Below are 22340 nucleotides of genomic sequence, written 5' to 3'. Positions count from 1 at the left end.
TCATCATATTTGTGAACAACATCTTAATAAGTCCTTTAACATCTTAATAATAATATCAAATTTTAGCTCAAAAATTTATATTTAAAGAACACCAAAGTACAATCTTAGCTTCTTTTAGCAAACCCACCAAAACTCCTTTTTGCTTGGCATTTCTCAATTGAAACAGCAGATTCAGTAAGATTAACTGTGACTCCTGATGCTATTCTCAATTCGCTGTGAAGGTGCACGATACTTTCGATAAAACACAACATTATCACCGAATACAAAATACTTGACTTAACTAGAAGGTTTTATATACAGCATGTCAGTCCACTTAAAATTAATGCTGATGCGGTAACGACACTCCGAATGCTGTGACAACAAACACTAACTTCTCTGATTCTAGTTATGAATCTCAAGTTTTAATCTGATAAAAAATCGTAAGTCAATCTTTGAAATTTTTTAAGTCGTTCTGACCACAAAAGTTAGATTTTATGAGATGTACCAGCGACATTTCTCAACAAATAAACCAATCTCATGCAAAATTCACGACAAATGTGTCTTTGGTTGTAAAATCATGCTATTTGAAAGAAGAATGAGTGGTTAAACAGCGTTTTGTGTAGGCCAAAAGACCAGCCTACTTTGTTAACTGGTAATCTGGAGTTAGAGGCCTAACTGAGTGCATTCAGACAACACAATCTCTGAGTAGCTAATTACAAGATCTTTAAATATGGCCTAGGCACTGTTAAAATGCTTTATTGACTTTCTACAACAAACTGAATCCTTTCGGATAATTGTTTCTATTCATTGCATTAATAATAAATTATCCTCTTTTCAAACGAATCACCATTTTAAACCCACATAGACAATAACTGTAGCCTGTGAGCCATTGACTTCAGTATAAAGTTAAGACCAAAAGCTGACCTCAGTCTCATTATGGTTTGTTTGATATAATCAAGAGACTGTAAACCATTAGCGGGAAATCGATTTAAGGATACTGGCCTTTGACCGAGAAAGATATGGGCATATAGGGAGAAGAAGTGGGCAGGGAAATAATATCAACTTAAGTGTAAGAAACATAGCTGGTAATATTATTTGAAACGAAATGGTAGTGGTACCCAAAAAGACAACTTCCATCAAAGATCTCCGATTGCTTATCACCTTTAAAGAGTTTTTGAATGAGCATTGGCAAAGCAATCCGAACTTCAATTATAGATAGTTAATACTCTTACGGAGCTACACGTCCGGGATAATTTATGTCCACAGCTGACATTTTCCCGGAACCAATCAGCGTTAGTATTAAGAGATTTTCTAGTGTTGGCCGCTGTCCTAGCGCACCGGAAACCATAATGCTATCTGTATGCTAGGCAGAACCCGTAACAAGATCATTCCCTCAGTCAGTATAGAGCGACGAACTGCTAATCCTATCAACGGCAAATACAATCAGATTACTGAGAAAAAGTTAATCCAGTCTTGTTCTGGAAATCGGACGTATAAACACGAAATCTGTTTATTTACAAGAAGAGAATCCGGATTTTTATTAATTAGGGACTTGACAAGGAGTTTGCAGGATTTACTGGCTCACGTTTTTGAGCATAAATTTCGTAGCATGTTACACTGTTCAGCAATGATATTGAGTAGGAAAGCAAGACTGGATGTCACATGATTATCTGAACAAAGCCCTAAGAATCAATGTCAAAACTCAGTTGAAGGAATAAAGAACTTTTAAGAAATTATCAGGTATTTGTAGCAGGGTGAAATTGACGTACGTATGGATAAAGCTTGTAATCAAGGGAGTGCTAAGGGGGAGGAGGGGAGATGAGGCCTGTGGGGTTGATGGCATTGGATTATGTTGATTTTCAGTATACAGGATAGACATTATTGATTGGCACATCAAGTACCTGATGTGCCAATCAGTAGAGACTGGGGGATCATTCAAGCAAGATTGCAATACCACAGCCAGAGGGGTGGGGAGAAGGGGTGTGGGTAACTTTTAGAGAGAAAATCGATTCAACCTTGCTTTTCGAAACGGCACTCATTTATTTGCATCCCAAGAAGCATGATACTCGCGGCAAATAATCGATGCTTAAAACGTAAGCTCACAAGAAGACCGCCTTGGCAAAGACAGGCTTTGAATGCACGCAAATGAATCGGCAGTGAAAGCACAGTTTTAAACCACTAATCGATCGTCTCGAATCGATCGTGACTAGACCAACCTTTGATATCTCTTCAAACATTTAAACATCAAATCTTGCAACATTTCCAAGTATCTAAATAAGCGGAAAAAACAAAAATAGTATTTTCGATTCCAAATCACGCTTGACAATAAAATTTCCACATTGCTTTTAATGACAAACAGCCCTGCAAAAGTTTCGAAAATCCCAAGGCCAAGTCGTATGATTTCGTGAATCAAAAATCAGCTGCTAACCAGCTACATGCGACTTTCCCTCATTCCAAATAATCACCCGGAGATTTGTAAGACCCAACACCCTTTTCAGTTAAAGCTACTATGACCCCCCTCAGCCCTCTTCAGTTAAAGCCGAGGGGCATATCACTCCACAAAAATCTCGAACGTTTTCGGCCAAAAACCTTCTGTTATCGAGATTTTAGGATGAGTGATACACCCCTTGGTTAAAGCTACTGAAATGCATGACCTTTAATATCGTGCCAAAAGACAAAATCCGGCATCAACCAATTAATTGTCAGACTAGACATTGAATTTGCGCCGATGTTCCTAAATCATATACTAATTTATAATTAGCCATCGAATTCAAGAGATTATTTAGACCTGGCTGCACGTCAGATGAAATCAAACCAGATATCCCGTTAACGAACATGGTGGACTTTCCCATTGATTAACGAATAAATACCATTCAAAGGGAGATTAAAACAGAAACAATCCAGTCCTTACCAAACATCGTGACGAAATACGGGACACACAAGTTAATAAGAGTCGATCAGCATGGTGTCTGGGGTAGACAATAAATATGAATTGTTTAAGCTTATTTGGATTAAAAGGGTGAGGAGTTGACGATACTCTTTAATTATAAGAACACGAGCCTTGGTTAAAATTGGTTAAAAGTTAAGAGCTACGGCTGAGCTACTAAGGTAATTTTGGACAATGTTGGGAAACTCTTTTAAAAAATTTCATTTCCAAAACAAGGAGCTTTTCGCCATCCTAGGGGTGATTTTCAATGAATTTTTGAAATTGTCAGCAAAAGAGGATGTATCACTCACATTGTTAGCAGATGAGCCCTGAACATCCTCCAATCCCAGAGCACAATAGTTTCTGGGTATCTCAAATAAAGCAATTGCGGTTGCAAACCAAACATACGCTGCGCCAATATACATAAACCAAACGCTTTTTTGAGTAAGAGAATTTAATATTTATATAAAAGGATTCGTTAGATTAAAGCTGGGTGCGCTAAATTTAATGTCTAAATCGATTAATTCTTTTATATGTAGATAGAAAAGAGACACTTACATAAAACGTGAAGGTCAAGGGGACATTGAGATAAACCGAATGATAAGTGTACAAGCGACAAAAGGGTTTCTGATCTATCTGTTCTCCAAATCCTTTGTATGAGTACTGACATCTTTTTGCGGACTATTCGGGTTTCGATAGAAAAGCAATGTATTAAAGGGACTGGAACAATTAGTTATGGAAAATTGGCAGATGTTTCGCAGACAGTTTCTTTTGTTCCTGTTTTTCTAGAACACGGGGTTCCCCCCAATAATTCTATTTTTTCTATGGCACTGTATTCAATGGTTTGCCTTTGTTGCTTTACTATACCAAGAATATTTGAGCTGTGTGCCACCCTGGAACCAAAGCCAACAACAACAATACCTAGGGCACATAGTTACGAAGTTTTACATTAAGCAGAAAAATCGATGATATTTAAAGTCGAATAATAAACTAATGTCAGAGCTTGAAATGAAAATCGAATCTAGTTTTTTCGACAATATATCTATATACTGTATACTATTGATATGAGAAAATTCAGTGAAAATTCAGAAAATTTGAAAGAAAGGATACTCAATTCAGTATAGATGATAAAAGAGACGGGTCAACAACAAGGTTCATTAATCCACGATAACTTGCTACAATCTCATAAGGGATACAAATTTTCACGTAAATCAAAAGTTTTGTCTTGAAATTCACATGAGCGATTAATAGGCAGATACTTTAAGGGTTTCAAGTCTTGGTCAAACTCCCTGCAAAGCTACGATGCCAGTTGGATCTTCTAAACATAGTCCTCAGTCCAATGCTTTTATAAAAAAACAAAAACACTTTACCTTCTTGAGTCACTTTTTCGGGCTTTCTTGGCATTCTTAGGCCCTTTTTTCTCGTTTTCTGGCATCTAAAAAAACAAAACAAAAACATTTTGAAGATTAGGCCCAAAGTAGCATATTCAAAGCCAATCAAATTTGTTATTAAAATTTTTTCGGGGAAAATATTGTACTTTACCATCGAGCTTCTCGTATAGCTAATCAATTTGCCAACTAATGCTAACCAAAACTTAAATACACGTTGATGTTAAATACATTACAAGGCTATAATTGAACAAGATTACAAGTATAAATCTATCAACAAAAAGGATATAAATTACTATCATAAAAACTCTTTCATGTAAATTTTCAACAAATCGTTTGCACAATCTACAGTTGCAATCAAACTGATGGTTTTTAATTTCTCTTTTGAAGCTATTCAATGTCTGGGACTTTTTAAGGATAATGGCATTGTAAGCCATATCTATGCTACAAGAAAACGTGCATTTTCAAGACCATACCCTGTTGTGCTAAAAACGAAGATGCTAAAAACGAAGAGCAAGGCAATTTTTGTATGGTTTTTATTTTATTATATCAAGTATATTTTAGAAATTATTGGGGGGCTAAAGCCCCCAAGCCCCCGCCCCCGTTTCCGTGGTTCCTGATAACTATAGGTGTTTCACAAGAAGTACTTTTTATATTATAATTACAATTTATCAAGTCTTGCAATTTATCACAATTTCTTTTTGAAGAGTTTTTAAACCTGATACAGACGAGGATCGCGACACCCGTGAAACATTTTTTTCCTAATCGTGAGAAAATATCAAAGACAAACCAGTTTACATCTGCCACAGAAAATTAAGCACAGGTGATTTTCCGCTTAAAGATTTTTTAATCATAGACTTAATCTTTGTAGGACACACTTTTTCAACCACATGTGAACCTGGCCATTTGTCGAGTCACACATATCATGTTACTTGAAGACCATGTTAGCTTGAGAAAACATTTTCTCTAGTCTCTTAGCACATTTACGTTTTAAAATTTTTGAAATCAAATACAAGGCTGCAAATAAAATAATCATGGACTTGTAAAGGCAATACTCGCAGGTTTCCTTGAGTCGTGGCACAGACAATTGCTCGAGAACCCCTGCAACTATTTTTGTATAGCAAGTTAATGACGATTTTCAGACCTCACACCTCTAGAAGGTAACTTACTTCAATTCAGTTATCTGGCCTGTTATTTGAGATGGTCCTAAACTGATAGCTTCATTTCAGTTTCATTGTATTTAGGGAAAAAAAATAGACATAAAAATGCGAAAATAAAGAAAACATATTGCTTCGAACAACTAAGAGATTATTCGAGCCAGGTGTCTTGGTTTAACGATTATAATAGAAGCTTTCTGCCGTGGCAGTTTGGCCTCAAATACACTTTTAAGTGATGTCTGGTTCATATCAGTGTGGTAGCAGAACCCAACTGTTATTGCTTGCTATTTTAGAGGCTACTTGGAAACCTGTGTTGAACGCAGCTTATGACTAGACGCGGCATATACTGAGTTTGAATTGCGAACAGACCAAGAATTGAATTCTTTGCCTTATTTGATGAAATTTTCATCCCACCAACAAACGAATTCCCACAGACAATCTCGATGACATACCTTTTGAGGTGGCGATTGAGAAAATATTTTGGTGTTTTCGCAAGGTCAAGGCCGACTGATCGAAATGCCGTAATAAGACGTAATTATATACATTCACGATCAAAAACCTCTTACTTTTAACAACCGTGAGCAAGCTCCTAATGCGCACAATGAGCCCCATAAAAAGCGGAAATAAGCCAAATAATAAACAGAAGTGTACCAAGACATGATGCTTGCAGACTACCACACAAATATTCATGATCTTATTTCTACGCGATCTTATTTAAACAGGCTTCGGTTGAGTTAAACAGCATCTGACTTAAAAGAAGTTTAAAATGTTTTTCAATGGGTTCTTTGGATAACGATCATGAACAAGGAAGGAATTTGAGTACACAGAGACGTAATTCCGTACGCTGAAATGAAAAATACCCGTTCTCTTTACACAAAAAACTTCACCAAATTTTTAGGATTATAAAGTAAACGTTTTCACTAAAGAGTCATCAAAACCAATTTTATAAATTTGTGTCTTCAAAACAGTAAGCAATGATATGCCTGTCGCGCTAATTGTCTCTAAATCCCCATATGAATTAGGTCAACTCTTTTTAAACCACAGTGAGGAAATATATATTAATTCTTTGCTTGAAAAAGTTTCGCAGCCATCTAGCAGACTTGCGTAATTTCCAAGTAAGATAAAATTGATGAAAATCGGCGACGGCGATCCAACATGATGTCAGATAAAATAACCTTATCAGTTTGCGATCAGGTAACGATTGTCTTTTGGTGATATTTACACAGAAGAAAAGGCAATCTTCGCATGTGATAAAATGTGCTAACTCAAAGATTTTGCTGCAAGCGAACTGATATATTTTTGCTGTAATATGGCGCGCAATGCTGCAGGTCTGGATATTTGAATTCTGCTCTCAGATAAGCATTTCAAGTAGGTCATCTATTTCAGAAATTTTAACTGCATATGAAGAACTGAAGTTCCAAGGGTCTTGCGCAACCTACATGTTTAGCGGCAGCTGTCTTGAGATAAAGGCTGTGTTTTGTACTTTCATGCAGTATGATATTAGGCCGGTTTTGGAATTATAATTGCAAAGCATGCTGGTTGCGCAAGAGCCTTTAAAACGCAAAGCAAGCCAACATGTCTCTACAGCGTCCAGCTTTGTCCAGCTTTACATCTCATCTTTTCCGGTATTAGACTAAATTAACGCATGCAAGATTCATATTAGGTTGCAAGTTTCAAATATTAGATTGCGATATTTCAAATTATCAATAACTATCAACATTATGTGAGTTACAAAGGTCAATCGATAAAAATATCGCATGATTTTATGAGAATTTGAAAAAGCGTGTTAGCATAATTGCATAAAAATCTTAATATAAATCAGTTTGATGCATCAAAAATCATTAATATTGAATCATTTCCATTTGAGCAGAAAACTCGTTTCTCTATTCGAACTGAGTCACAGCCAAAACACTTCATCCTGAGCGGGGATAGGCCATTTTTTAACTGAAGCACTCTTGCACAAACAAAAAGTGCTTTGAAGGTTAAGGTTGTATAAGGAAGTAAGACGCAAAATAATCCTTGCTTGATTCTAGACATTACACCCTTTGCTCAATCCGAATTCTTCCTTCAGATTCGGACAAAGTGATTATACAATCTGGTGAATATTCGTAGATGAGCATCCATTCTGGTCACAACGAGACCAGGCAAGTTTCTGGTGGTCACAACGAGACCAGGCAAGTTTGTGGCTCATCTACTCGTTTCGGCTGTGCATTGTTAGGTTTGATGTCTAAAGAGATATGCCCAGGACCCAGGACCGGTAATTCTTGAAGAGAAAGCTCGGATTCGATACGATTGCGGACCTAACAATGCATCAGTTTGTCGCAGGGCTGAGACCCAGCGACTGACCCAAGGAAACAATTAGGCAACAATAATGAATGAAAACCTGATTATGTCAATGACAGCTGAAAAAATTAAAACGTTGGGTCAACTTAAAGTAGAAAATCGACTCTCAAAGCAAACAGAGGATAAAAGTAATCAACAATAAAATGCAATTGTGAAGATGTAAGAATAAACAGCCAACTTACATCTTGCTTTCTTTTATCTTTTGAACTGAAAAAGAAGAGAGTCAACGGTCAACATTAAAATCTCCAATAGAAAACAACGGTCATGTGACATTGCAATTAGCATAAAGGAAACGAGAACAATGCAACTGTTGTATTTATCGCCATCATTTATACAGTAATCCAACCTCCATTGAAAAACAAAGCTGATTTCACCAAAACAAACAATAATTTCGTTTTATTGGCTAATAGCCATTGGTAAAGATTTAAAGAAGCCAGCAACAAACATTTACTGAAGTATAATAAAACACTCTAGAAAATCGAGTTTGGGATCAAACCAACTGTTTTTGTAACTTATATCCTGTTTGTTAGGCTTTTTCTATTTGAGAAAAATATTTTAGAAACATTGATGCATTAAGGTTTAAATCAATAACATTGATTTCAGATGTTAACTGACTGGTTCGATTTGATATAGATTAAACAAAATAGGGGTATCATGTAAAGTCAAGTTTTGGTATTGAGTTGAATGAGTTACGGTGCACTGTCAATTTCCTTTAAGTACATTTGAACTGTTAAGTAACTGTAAAATTTAAACAATGTAGCTATAGACAATCTCGGAGTTCGTGACTCGATGATACAAGTGGGGCAAAAATCGCAATAAATACAGTGGTGGCCTATATCATCAAGATTTGTAAATTCTTCTGTAGCTCAGATTTCAATTATAAAAGCATTTTTCCTTATTCTAAAGAAATTTTACAAACGAAATCCACCATGAATTTTTCGCTGGTCTGTCCCACCTGCGCGATTTGAACTAGCTAAAGAACTATCGAATTCCATTATTGCGTCGCGAACTCCGGATATGGTCTTTCCTTTGAGATATTCTCAAACTTTTTCGTGTTTTTATATGACAGATGATAATGTTCATTCTCTCTCTTATTTTCTATGCTACTGAAACTTCGTCGGTACATGGATATGTCCTTCTGTATTGATATCATTTAACTCGACAAAAATCACATGTAAAAGATTGAAAATATCCATGCATGATTTTCATAACATAAATGTTTTAAAATATCATGATAAATGAATAGCTTATCCACATGGTAATATATCCTTTTCAACAAAACAAGGTCATACTATCAATCAGGAATCAACGAGACAAGAGTTTCGTGTTAAAGAGACCTTCGGTGAAATTTTCGGTTGTTTGAACACCTCAGCCAACATTGCAGGGCGTGCACACGCGTATCTCGAATGTAGCAGTATTTTGGCGCCGATTTGTTCTTTTTTTGCTCTTTGTTGTGATTTTAAGACGAAATCAAAGTAATGCGCTTTAATAGTTCAAACAGAAGAACGTTACAGTGGATATAACGGAGAAAGAATACGGACTGGATTTCGATAACTCAGCTGACACTTCATCTAACTGAAAATAAAGTTCAGCTTAAAATCATGCTCTGGAGATCAAGGAGACTAACCGATCCAGGTGGTCTCAGGGAAGCGCTAGACAACCTTCTCTTCATGATTCTTGAATAGAGAATAGAGCGAGTCGATGTAGGATAAAGTGCGATCAAAAAACATAAAGTTTGGCTCAATTGTTAGACAAAATGTTTGGTTATTTGATCACTATTGGACTAGCGAGCCCAACATTTAAAAAAAAATGTTTGGTGAATGTTTGTGAAATGCTCGACCGTTTAGATGGAAGTTCCTTTCCATTTCAAATTTAAAATATTGTTCAGGTCATGGCAGATAACTTTGAATAATTCATAAAACGTTTGGTAGCTGCAGCAATGTGGTAGAAAATCAGAAAAACAGGATGCACCAATTAGTGAGAAAATGAGTAAGCAAATTTTCACAAGTGAGATTTTGATAAAATTAGAGTACTGAGCAGAAAGAGCGATTATAACTGATGTTGAGTGACAAAATCAACAGGGAGCAACAAAGGCAATCTGCATTGCCTACGCAAAGACGTAAGTGTTTCGAATTTATCAAGACAAAGAGAAAGAAAGTCATTAGTTCGCCTTTCTGACAAACAAAGACATATTTTTCGAGTACGATAATCGAGCTATATAGTACAATCCTCAATGGATTAATCGATAGAACTTAAAGAGAAAGCAAAATGAGGTGATATTCGCTCAATAATGGAGGTGGCCCAAAGCAATAAAACATTTAGAGGTAGAAGGACCTGAAATGTAAATCGAAAGATGTTCATATTCTTACCCATCAAAAGTCTTATCTAAAAAATATTTTAAACTTTCCAACTTGAGATAAAAAAGGTCTCCTAGACTAAAAACGGGGCAGTTAATAACGATCACGAAAAGCTTCTCCTTTTTCAGTACAACTAGACACAGGTAACTCTCCGTGCTAAACGCCATTTTGAAGGGGGGGAGGGGGTATTTCTTCAATAACTCTTAGGAAGAAGCGATTAGTTGTGTTTTCCATTTAATGCCGGTACTCTTGATAAAATAAGTAATATTCGATTAGCCAAAATTGCTAGAATCTTCCCTATGAATGAAATCCATTTGAACCAAACTAAACTGGAGATAACAATGATGAAAGTACAGTAATCACAATAACAGACGGCATTGCTCAGAACAGCAAGAATTTTGTCGAAAATTTCGTCCTTTCGAGAAACAAGAAGAAGATGCATTACTGTAACCGACGGAAAATTCACTCTTGTAAATAGCGTGAGCGGATTTCAACGAAAACAAAATGATTTCGAGGAATTTTAAGATAAAAAAAAGGACGAGCACTAAAGTTGAACGAGATTTTCATGGAATGATTTGCCTGAAGCGCATCTTGAGTTTGCGACAGAGGAAGAAGACGAAGACATATTCTTGCCAGCTGTCCCACGAGATGAAGTTATGCAATCAATCTCTATTACAACTCAGTCAAAAAACCTGAATATACCCAAAACTCGGTGATTTAGATTTGCCCTCAAACATGATAAAATATCAGTTGGAAAAAATTTAATACAAAATCTATACCTAGAGTTATCAGGATTTAGGACCTTAAAACCAGCAAGCTGGGAAGATTAAACATCAAATTAGGAAAAAGATCATTCAACAAGGTTTGCCTTTTACGACTATCAGCGCACAAACTGCGAGAAAACAGGCTTGAAATCAGATCGAGCGCAAAATAGGGACAAAAAACACGTTTTGAAATAATGAATAAATTAGATCTTGAAGAAAAATAAGACAACAAACTACAGGCTATGATGTCAACTAGTTAAATATCTCGGGTTTGCAATAGTGATTAAACAAAAAACCGACATGGATCTCGGATTATTTGACAAACTGCGGCTGTCACTGATGAAAGATACAAAAGATTCTCTAAAATACACGAACTGCTTGCTGGTTGTAAGAAATACATTCAAGATAAGGATCGGTGCCTGCAGCGCAAGTCTGAAGCATCCGTTAACGCGAGGTTCATCCGCTACAACTTCTCTTCTTAATTTGCATGCCTAAAGGCAGAAGCAGGTCCAAGGACAGGCCAGGCAACCACGCCAGCCGTTAAACGTCAGGCGAAAATTTGAATTGATCCAAATAGACTTACTCCATGAGCCTCTGTTTCGCTACAGCCTCACTTTAAGGATGCTTCAACAGATCCAAACATTTTTGAACATATTTTCATAGTTACGCTACTTGGTGTAACAGCCTCCTTTTCAATACACCAAAAACGTGTACAGCTCTGTCTATACGGTATCGAGCCGTTTGTGACAAACAGCAGTTTTAATCATTCTAAAGATTAAAAAATATCAAGATCCCAAAAAGCGGAAAATCATATGTAAGCAGATTTCAGTCTCGACGCCTCAAAAATTTTTGGTGTCATGACAATTTACGATAAGAAAAACTTAGTACAATAATAAGTAAAATAAAAGAAAATATGGTAAATAAAATAAAATAAAATATAATATAAAATAAATTCACATTCTTAGAACCTATAATCATACTACAAATATAATTGAGTATAATATAATTTGGCCAATACCTGCCGATACTGATGTTTCCAAGCTTTTTTGTTTTTCCCAGAGCTTTATTCCATTCTTGCTCGTTTCCAGAAATGGCAAACCTGCAAGGTAGTTTTCAATTTTACACAGGAAATCACTTTTTATTTTACTTGTTTTACATCAATGTAATTATTCTCGTTTATTTGAAATAATGCTTGCACCATAACAGGGAGAGCATAATTTTTCACCAATACAGATGATATACTCGTAATAATATTTTACTCACAAAGACGAACTGCAGTCTTGGTGAATTCTTAAAATATTTTACGTAATAATCTCAATGATTAACTACATCAACCACTGTTTCCTTTCAGAAATCTACTTACAAATGGGATAATACTTATTTCGAAAGGCTATGGAACACAAAACGTACAGTACAGCAACTTCTAAAACGCTCTAAACTCACTCAGTAAAGTCTATCGACTTGAGTTTCTCCATCTCCTGTTTTTGCTTCTCTTTGAATTCCTTTTCAGCCTCATCCTTTATAAAGAAGATTAAAACAATAAATTCACGTAACTTTTCGCAGTCGTACAGCTTTTGCGCTTATAAACAGAACATCGTAATACTGTCAAACAAGTTAGGCCTCGTGCGAATCGAAGGTACTCGTGTTCAAGCCAGATGAAAAAGTTTCTCCCGATTTGCACTCATTTCTAAATGCATTTTAACGTCAATTAATTTAAAACTAGTGTTAGATTTTGTAGTGAATTGGGCTCTGGGATCCATAAGTGGGATTTGTGGGCTCGAGCGTACAACCTTAACCTGAAACTTTTATTCATTTCAAAAAACCTTCATTAGTTTTCTAGCAAAGCATCAATTTGCTTTGCAGTGAAATTTCCAGGCTTTTGCTCCTAGGCAGCTTTTAAATTTTGTCAAGTGCCCAAAAGCAATGGTTTTTACCGCCCATGACGATGAATTCGGGCCTAGTATTGACTTTGATGAAAAAGAGATCTTGTCTTACATCAAGCAGTACCAACATATAGGAAGGCCTACATGACATGTGTTAGATCACTGACAGTATTGTGCATCAAAGCCAATGCTCGACCGACGACATAGAAGCTTTGCATCCTGTCCAACCATCAGCAAATGGGTACTCGGTGTACAAGAAAGCAGCGAGAAAAGGGAACTACAACTTCATTTCGTCGGTTCTTCACAGTCAAGGACTTCCCGTGTCTTTCGGCTTAGATTTAAGTGTTTGAAGATAGCGCGGAAAAGTAGAAACATTGAATAACTCAAATGAGTCGGAACTGGAGCTGAGAAAACTTGAGCTCAGTTGATAGAGCAATGACGTACAATGTTGATAATCGCGGGTTCGAGTCCTGCCATTGCATTTTCGTCCTGTATAGTATCTTACGCTTCCGCTTATGCGGGCTAACCTAAAATTTTGAAGGACAAGAGGCTGACTTAGAATTATTAGTGATAAACCTTACCAGTTCTTTATCTAAAGACTTGGCAGTTGGTTCCATGATGATAGACTTTTTCGGTGCTAGAGACTGTTCAACTTCTTTCTCGACAATGCCATTCAGATACTGAAATGCATAAAAAGGTACGGTGAAAAACATTAGTAACCAAACTATTTTGAGAAAGAACTTGACGATAAAAACAGCATTACAATTGTTTGCTGATGTAAGGGTAAGGGTAATTGTTTGCTTATATTGACATTCAAAATGAAATCGAATATTAGTTGTAATTTGATAAAATATTAACAACAGTAAATAGAATTCTCGTCAGTTTATATGTCATTTTGAATCACAAAATATTCCTCGAATCATCCCTTTTTATAATGAGCCATTTGTGATCAAAAATAATTTTTACAAGTAATCACACAAACGGAAGCACGACACCACACAGCTTCTTAGATAAGTTTCAAATCGTCAAAGACCCTCTAATACCAAAGGCCAGTGTTTGGAAGCAACAAAGGATTTGAGTTTGGTTCATTTTGTTTCAATCCCTAAACGACCCAGAAAATCGCTATAAGCAACCTATCGCCAAATTCTGTTAAACGCAGCTCACCTGGGTTACTTTTTTCATCATTCTATTGAACAGGCCAAGAATCTGGCTCCCAGGCAAATCAAGTTCTTTCTAAAAAACAAAAAAATGAATAACAACAACAAATTGAGAATGCAACTGCGTGTAAATAGCTCATGAAAGCAAAAAAGGCATAAGAAAATTCAAACGAAATCGTGCAAACCAACTTATGGATTTATTATTCTATAGGAGGGTGGAACAGCAAAAAATTAGAGCTGCATATAAAGCTTTTTCGCTTATTACCTTATATTTGTGCGGAAGACAGGAAATTTTGGTTGTAAAAATTATAATACCAACGATACAGAGATGCCTAGTTGGTCGGTCAGATATAATTCATTAGATAGCAGGGAACATTAGAGGTCATACAGAAGGGATTTTTGCCAGAGATTTCAGAACATAAGACCTAACAATTGATAACCTAAGATCACTGTTTTGCTTCAGTATGAAAAAGGTTTGATAGCAATCAATGGTACAAGTATTGGAGATAAGGAGTGCACTGAAGATCCTAAAGAAAAAGGATCATATTTCAGAAACTCTTCGAATGTTTTTATAAGGGATTATTGAAATACCGATTGCTTTTTACAGGCATTAACTTTGTTATAGCACTAAATATTGAGAAGCTCACTGCAGAAAAGAAACCACGACGAGACTTCAAATGTAAAATATCCACTAGACTGTAAAACATAAAATTTGAAATTACCTCCAATTCATCTACACGTTTGTGTTGCAGACCAATCCCCAGAAGAATAGCCTATTTGAAAATAAAATTTATTTATTATTTATTTATTATTAATTTATAAATTTATTTAATTTATTAATTTATCAATTTATTTATTATGGACTCTATTCATTTCAAGTATCAATAACGTTTAACAACTAAGGCAAGAAAACAACCCTTATATGTAAGTCTAAAGCCCTACTTGCAAGCATGAGACGAACACTGAAAATCAAATTGACTGAATAAACCCCCCCCTCCCCCCCTTGGAAAACCACTAACAAATGTTAAGTTCATGGTTCTTTCTACCAAACTCTATTACAATAATTCTGCACTAGATGATCAGAAAGGATAGCAAGTGAACGTAACTAAAAACCCTTTTTGGATGAAAAAACATGTGTTCTAAAGATGTCTATTCGCATTTTATCCGTTACATTTGCTTGTAACCCCCGTCTTGCTACCGTTATATTTGCTTGTAACCCCTTTACACTTTTTATCAGTATTTATACCCCACTTTTATCAGTCTTTCCAAATTCATTTCCCATAACAACAGTGCATTAAAATGTAATCATGGTGAACTCAGCTAAAAAAAATTTCCTCACAGATTGCACTGTCGACAACTTGAAATCCATCCTGTTTGAAAAGTAGAGTCTGGAGACTGAAAAAAAAGAAAAAACATCTTAATGTTACATAACATTATGGCACTAAACATTATCCAAGTATACCAAGACTTTTGGCGGAAATTGTGGATACTGAATTTGCAGAACGTTCTATCTACTAAAACCATGTGTTCTCATCGATAATATTTCGTACTTCTTATCAACACAAAACAATTTGATTACTTCTTAAAACTGTATGGCTATACAACCTAATAAACAATATTATTCCAAATAACAATTCGACATAGAAAGAGCATATGCTCTTGTAGAAAGATCTCAGCCTTTTGTCTTTTGACATTAGGATCAATTCTTTCAGATAACAAAATCAAGATTAATCTAGATACAGTAGGTTGATGGAAACCACTTTTTTAAATTGAAGCCTCAGAAAGTTTCTTACTTAAAGAGACCTTTTAATAATCAGGGTGAAAGTTTCTTATACATAAGTACCATCAAGTTAAACCAAGTCAAGTCAAGGTATGTGAATGTACCATGCATGCATGTGTATTGAAAATTACTGGCAGTAGTGTACAATACATACTGCACAGTACAATGGTCTAATATCATTAAAATGTTTCATGCATTTAAGATCAATAACACATTGGAAAGTACAGAAAATACATTTTGGGTTCCAGAAAATTTTTAACTTGTTATAATCAGATTCAACCAAATGGAAATGCTCTGAAAATGTTAAAATGTTTTAATAAAGACAGTTGCTTAAAAATTATTCTAATACAACCAAACAGAGATTTAACTTATCAAACAATTAATTATGTTCTGTCTGAGTAATTATGTTCTTTCCAATCATGTCAGTATTTTCAGTGCTCTTTGTGCAGATTCTTTAAATTTTTCATCCTAAAACTCCTTTTTGAGAATAAAGAATATTGTACCATTTCATCATTCCCCTGGGTTCAACTAGTATAGCAAAATGAGTGTCACCAAAAATGTGTAGTGTAATGATTGAAAAGTGCTCTATTGCATTCTGCAAGTACTTAGCATTTTTCAATTACACTTCCTCATTTGGTATTCGGGAATAAACTATGAAAAACCTGAAACTAAGTAACATTTTTTTTCAGGCCTTAAACTGTTTCTTATAAAAGGACCCCTTTTTTAGAGAATGGGGTCTGTTTCCTATATATGGGGGTTTCCTACTGTAAAGAGAATGGGGCCTGTTTCCTACTGTAAAGAATTAGATTCTTTAAGGTCATCACTCAGCAACTCTTTCACTTGTGATTAACATCTACTAGCTCATTCTTTCCCCTCCATATGATTTCACCTATCGAGCTGAACAAGCACAAGCATAATCGTTAACTTTCCAAACTGGACAGATATCTTACCTTCAGGAAGAAGATCCATTATAAGATGATAGTCAACCAAATTTCGTGAGTAGAGATCAAGTCTTCTCAAATCATATTTTGTGAATATAAGATCGAGCTCGCCTTTTGGAACGTCTAAAGAGGACAAAAAGAACGCAAGCTTCATGATAACAAAGAGCAAACAGCATCCATCTTACATTTTCAATCAAATGCTGGGTGAATTTAAAAAATTTTCAATCAACTTCAATTGAAAAATTATAACTTAGTTGCATAGAAGCAAAACATTGCTAGCAGCTGAACATTTAGTCTACAATGGTATGTTGCCTCCGTGTTGCTGTGAATAACCAAAAGCGCGTCGTTTTTGCTAATCTTTACTTAAGTGTCACAATTTTTGACAATAAAGGAAGAACGTAAAAATTCACGATGTGATGCTGAAAATAAATCAATATTAAAATATTAAATTGCTTGAAAAAAAAGTTCTGTGAATAATTTATATAAAAAAAGGGCATCTCCTTACAGTAAAACTGCAGATAGTTATATAACAAAAATTACATAATCACACTGAAAATGTTCATTTGGAAACAAGAACGACACGGTTCTCAACACGTGATATGCTTTCAATTGAGCCCTTAGAAAGTTCAAAGCTTCTCCTCCAAGCTTTGAAAACTTTTCTCAGAATACAAAGAAAACAAAGCAGGGTTTTGGGTGTGTGGTACTTCGATTTCCTTTGTATTTTTCGGCCTTTCTCGAGGTCTGTGACCGTATGACCACCATGTTTGAGTTCGGCAGATGGCCGTGTTGTGTAACTCGAAGTTACAATTAAAAAACAGCCCACAAAATTGCCATGATTGCGAAATAACAGTAGTTAGACTGTAGAGATTCGAAAATACTAATTGTGAGCTAGCGAAGGAGTTGAAAATGCGACTGGTCAGGATATGTATCTGCCAACAGGAATGGAATGTGACTACGTTGCGTTATCGCACCCTGTGACAAACGAAAAAAAAATTCTTAAGATGCACCGCAGATTCAACGACGTAATAATCTAGAGTGAATATGGAGTGAAATCCTGTAGTCTTCTTTCCTCCTTGTAGATTATTTTCTCAGTTTCCACGGATCTTCTAATGACGTTTTAGGTCTCGTAACGCAAGGAAGGTGATTGCAAATTACCAAAAGTAGGGGTATTTTTATGTACAAACGCTTTCATGTGACAACGATTATCAGAGTAAAATCAGGTAATTCCGGAATGGTCCAGATAATATCCACACTGCTTGTATAATGGAGGTTGTATCAGTAAGCAAACCGTAGTCCCATCGAAATTTGCCAAGTCGAAAGCTGGGCTAGTCTGGGCTAGTCTGGGCTAGTAAAGACTTTCAAACACGTACCTAAGTCCTCGAATACGCCCTCCGTTCGAATAAACCCCCCCCCCTAATAGACGTTGGCAAAATAAGGCTCCCTCCCGGGTTTCAAATTTACGACTGAGACAGCACTGATGGACTTCAATGAGCATAAATTATATAGAATGTAAAGCTACTGGGTAACTGCACTCTAACGAAGGAAACTTGTAAAGTAACAAGGTTCTGAAATTATGATGTGATATTGTAAGCTTCGTTTAAACCGGATAAACGCTTGAATTCAAAGCTGTGATTTGGAATAAACATTCAGGAAAGCAAAACCCTTGCATTTGGTATCTAATTAACAATTTATCCATCAAGTACCTGAAAAATCAGACTCTTTTGTGAATTTGTTTTGTAGAACACCAAGGCCAAGAGAAGCGGTAAATTCACGGAACTGATAGGAAAGCAATGCAATGAATCTGCGTCTGAAGTCTGAGAAGAAAAGAGCAAGGCACTTTAAAGCAGCTAATATAACTTATTGCATGAATAAAAGCAAGTTGTAAGGAAACGTTATTAACATAAAGAAGTGTTTTAACAGTCAGGAATGTCTGCAACATTTTATATCGAATAACCAATTTTTTGCCAGTAATTATACAAAGCCATTTCACGTAACATTTTTTCGTTCACTTTACAGTGAAAACCAGAGAAACCATCCCTGCAAAACATTGCACTCCCAAAACAATGTTGGCTATTCATATGCTAATGCTTTAAGATCATGCCTTTTGATGTCAAATACGAATGCTAATCAGTGTTGTTTAGGGAAAGGGGAGTTAACTGTGAAATTATGCGGTATGAGCATTTGAAAGCTAAAAAGAGCTTTTGAGAAGGACTGTAGAGGGCATGTCTGGAAACTGCCAATTAATCTCCAACACCCCTATAGCAAAACATCTGTATAGAGATCAATAGGAAAGAGCTTTCATGACTATTTGTGAATTGATTAGAAGGTGTCCGTTGTAAAGTGGTGTCCGTTGTTAAGAGGTGTCCGTTGTTAAGAGGTGTCCGCTGTTTTGAGGTGTCCGCTGTTTTGAGGTGTCCGTTGATTGGGAGGTGTCCGTTGATTGGGAGGTGTCCGTTGATTGGGAGGTGTCCGTTGTTTGAGGTACGTTCCATTGCTTGATTAGTCCGTTGTTTAGACGAGTCCTTTGTTTTGTGGAACTGGTTGCAAACTTACTGTGGCTTTTCAAACATACAATATTTTTTCTTTCCGCATTTCAAACAACAAACCAATTCATCTGAATGTACTACATACATAAAACCAGAGAAGATGGTAAGAACTATTTTAAGATATATAAAGGTACCTTGCCAGTATGATTTCAGCCACAGGGCGTCCGAATCAATTATCTCTTCTTCATTTAGCGTCCGCAGCATAATACATGTATGCTCCCCAGTTAAGTCATTCTTGAAAACAAAAGTAGCATCCTCTATAGGGTACACATATAAAGAACACGTAGTTCTTGAAACTGGAATGGCTACGAGCAGTGGCGTGGCCAGAGTTTTTAGAGAGGATATGTGAAGGTTTAAGAATGAGAAAAACAATAAGTTGTCCAAAAAGTGCAATTTGATATAAGTTATGAAAAAGTATTCACATCATAAAGTTTTTGATAGGATTCATAAAGTGTTTTTCTTGGACCGTTTTTTTTTCAAATTATTTTATGATCAAAATTGCTTGAATACTGAGTCAAAATCCATGCAGATAGATCAAAATCCGGCTATGTTACTGGCTCTAAACGATCTTTCGTTCAATGAACTTTTCAAAATGCTCAAAAGATTCATTTTGAAAGATCAATAGACAGAGATATAATTTATGTTTAAATTCAAAATATGTTGATTTGAGCAAAAAAATAAATACATATGTATAAGATGACAAAGGACATCGCAAGTTGCATAATATTGTCGTGCACTGTGTAATAAAAACAAGACACTTACAGCTGTCTGACGTACGTACACCGGAATGAAGAAACTCTTTCTCCAAAATCTGCGATAAAAAGGTTACACAAATTGATAAAAAATGCATCAGGAACAGCTTAAAACTCTGTTCTAAGGCATAAAAAGAATGAAACAGCGATCGTAGTGACACAGCAGAAAGGAGGATGGGCTTATCGACGAAAATATTCGACGGAAATATAATTATATCTCTGTTGCAAAAGACTCTGAGGGCATTTGGCAAAAACTCAAGCGAAGTTCTAGATTGCATAATTCAGTTTTATGGACGAACAAATTCGCCCTTGTATAACAAAGCCTGCTAGAGCTACGATAAAATATAGATTTGAAGGGAATAAAGCTTCAAAAAATTCAGATCCATCGGAACAAGCAAGATGATTTCAAATAAGGCAACATTCAATATATTTTTTTGTCCAGTATGGGCATAAGAGCAAGATAGACAGTAAAGGCAAGATAGAAATTTCATAACCAGACTCTAGAAATTCTTGAACTTGGCGTTATCAACTTTCTAATGCAAGATTTGGAGACCCCCAAAGACACAGGGTCTTATCTAAGATATATTTTATTAAATTGGATGAAGTGATTGAAAGAAAGGAGGGCTTCACAGTGAGAGGGGCTAAATGAATCTGTAATGGAAATTGTACTAAAAGCAATAAACCTGAGTAGTTCTGCAGTTAGGCCAAAACTAACTCCGACGTAATCCAGTTTTTCAGCCTTTCGTTCACTTAGCTTTGACAAAAGAGGAGGTAGGTCTTTTCTTGGCTCGATATGTTCCTCAAGTATATCAGCATCCTAAAACAAAAATTAACTTTTTGACTACACAGCCGTAAACATGCCAAAGAAATTCCACAAACATTTCTGAAATTATCCCTATAAAGTAGTTAAATTTTAAAATTAGCTAAAATGGAGGTTCAGTCTGGCCAAGAACATAAATTTTGATGCTGGTAAAAATGTCTTCTAAAAGCCTGCTAGAATCACAATAAAACGTGATTTCCAAAAGTAAGGTCTAATGGTACCAGACAGTGACAGCTTCAGTGCATATACCGCAAATTCTCGAATTGCCCACTGCTACTGCAACTTCTCGAACTGGACCCCAAAATTCGATGATAGTTGCCATCTGAGGTTGCCTTTGACGTTTTATTGAATTACCACAAAAATTCATGTTTTTGGTATTGATTAATTTAATGCCCAGAAAGAAATTCCTACTAAAATAAACGAGGTCTTTGAATAATGTCTTCTTAACGCCAACAATAATTTTATAAGCCCCCCCCCCCCCTTGAATAAGACCCCGTCCAAAAATATCAAAAATCAATAAGCCCTCGGGGAGCTGATTCGAGGATTTACGATATTTCCATAAAATACTTTGATCAGTTTATAGAAGACTGCCCGTATACGACGGCCTTGATTCTAAATTTTGAGACTGGATTGTTGGTGTGCCTTCTTTTAACTAATTAAAGGTGGGACTAAGCAAACTAAATTTCCATAAATTCAAGAATATTTTCAAAGAAACAATAAACCCACTATGTCCAACAAACGATGGCATAGAAGCACGGAACGTTTATTGCTGCTATGCCATTCCTTTAAGGAACCTAGAAGAAATCTCCTCGCTGGTGTTTAAAATGTACTCAAAGCTTGTGGTAGACCCGAGGCTCCAGATGACAATAAAGGATGACAATAAATCCTTTTATATGGAAATAAAGATTTGGCCTTTGAAGCTAACAAGCTAATTTTAAATATCACAATTAAGTATCTTTTTGAAACCAAACGCTTCATTTGAAGCTTACTTCTCATAGGCCAACCCACCCCCTCTTATTTTCCCTTTATGCTATGGCCCCAGGGTAGTCAGAGTTGATGCTCCCCGGGGTATCGTCTTTGTAGTGTTTGTAAAGTAGTTAAAGGTATTTCAGTAACTTGTCATAAAACTTTTTAGAATGTAAAAAAAAGTTTTTTAACTTATGTTTTGTTTATGTTTAACGTAAGTGTTTTGTTATCGAACTGTCTTTATGATACATTTAAAAACTGGAGTAAACTCGCCAAAAATCTAAAAAAATAAATATTGAGCCCCAACTATAGACCAGCCAAAATTACTATTCAAAATGGCTAGACAATACAGAAAAACTTGTGCTCTTGTAGACAAGATACCTCTGTTTCAATTTCTGTATTTCTGTTTAATTCTGCATCTGAATCGTCACCATCTTCAGTTATATTTGGTATTTTGCCTTCGTAGTAAGCCACAAGCTGCTGAAGGGCTCTTTTGCCGTATCCCATCTAGAAAAGAAAAATGAATTAAATAATTAAAGGTTTTAACTCGCCCATATAGTTAATGGCATGAAACATCTGCA

The 22340-nt window shown here is 35.8% G+C and overlaps 1 protein-coding gene across 1 annotated transcript in view; it reads right to left on the bottom strand.

Moving 5' to 3' along the window:
- Positions 1–4046: 4046 nt before the first annotated feature.
- Positions 4047–22340, bottom strand: part of LOC135695018 (RNA cytidine acetyltransferase) — a 30030-nt gene continuing 11736 nt past the window's right edge. The window contains exons 17-30 of the mRNA XM_065213951.2: positions 22141–22266; positions 20657–20790; positions 19984–20032; positions 19356–19455; positions 18379–18489; positions 16685–16798; positions 15294–15349; positions 14677–14727; positions 13962–14030; positions 13379–13477; positions 12358–12431; positions 11933–12013; positions 7976–8000; positions 4047–4340 (exon numbers count right to left, since the gene is read on the bottom strand). Of these exons, the coding sequence (XP_065070023.2) occupies positions 4272–4340; positions 7976–8000; positions 11933–12013; positions 12358–12431; positions 13379–13477; positions 13962–14030; positions 14677–14727; positions 15294–15349; positions 16685–16798; positions 18379–18489; positions 19356–19455; positions 19984–20032; positions 20657–20790; positions 22141–22266 (1158 nt within the window). The 3' untranslated portion in view covers positions 4047–4271. The remainder of the gene's footprint in view (positions 4341–7975; positions 8001–11932; positions 12014–12357; positions 12432–13378; positions 13478–13961; positions 14031–14676; positions 14728–15293; positions 15350–16684; positions 16799–18378; positions 18490–19355; positions 19456–19983; positions 20033–20656; positions 20791–22140; positions 22267–22340) is intronic.

This window comes from Rhopilema esculentum, chromosome 8, assembly GCF_057945365.1.
Source record: "Rhopilema esculentum isolate cy_ngs chromosome 8, ASM5794536v1, whole genome shotgun sequence".
NCBI lineage: Eukaryota > Metazoa > Cnidaria > Scyphozoa > Rhizostomeae > Rhizostomatidae > Rhopilema > Rhopilema esculentum.
Note: the sequence above shows the minus strand (reverse complement) of the source record. Positions and strands in the feature narration are given on the sequence as shown.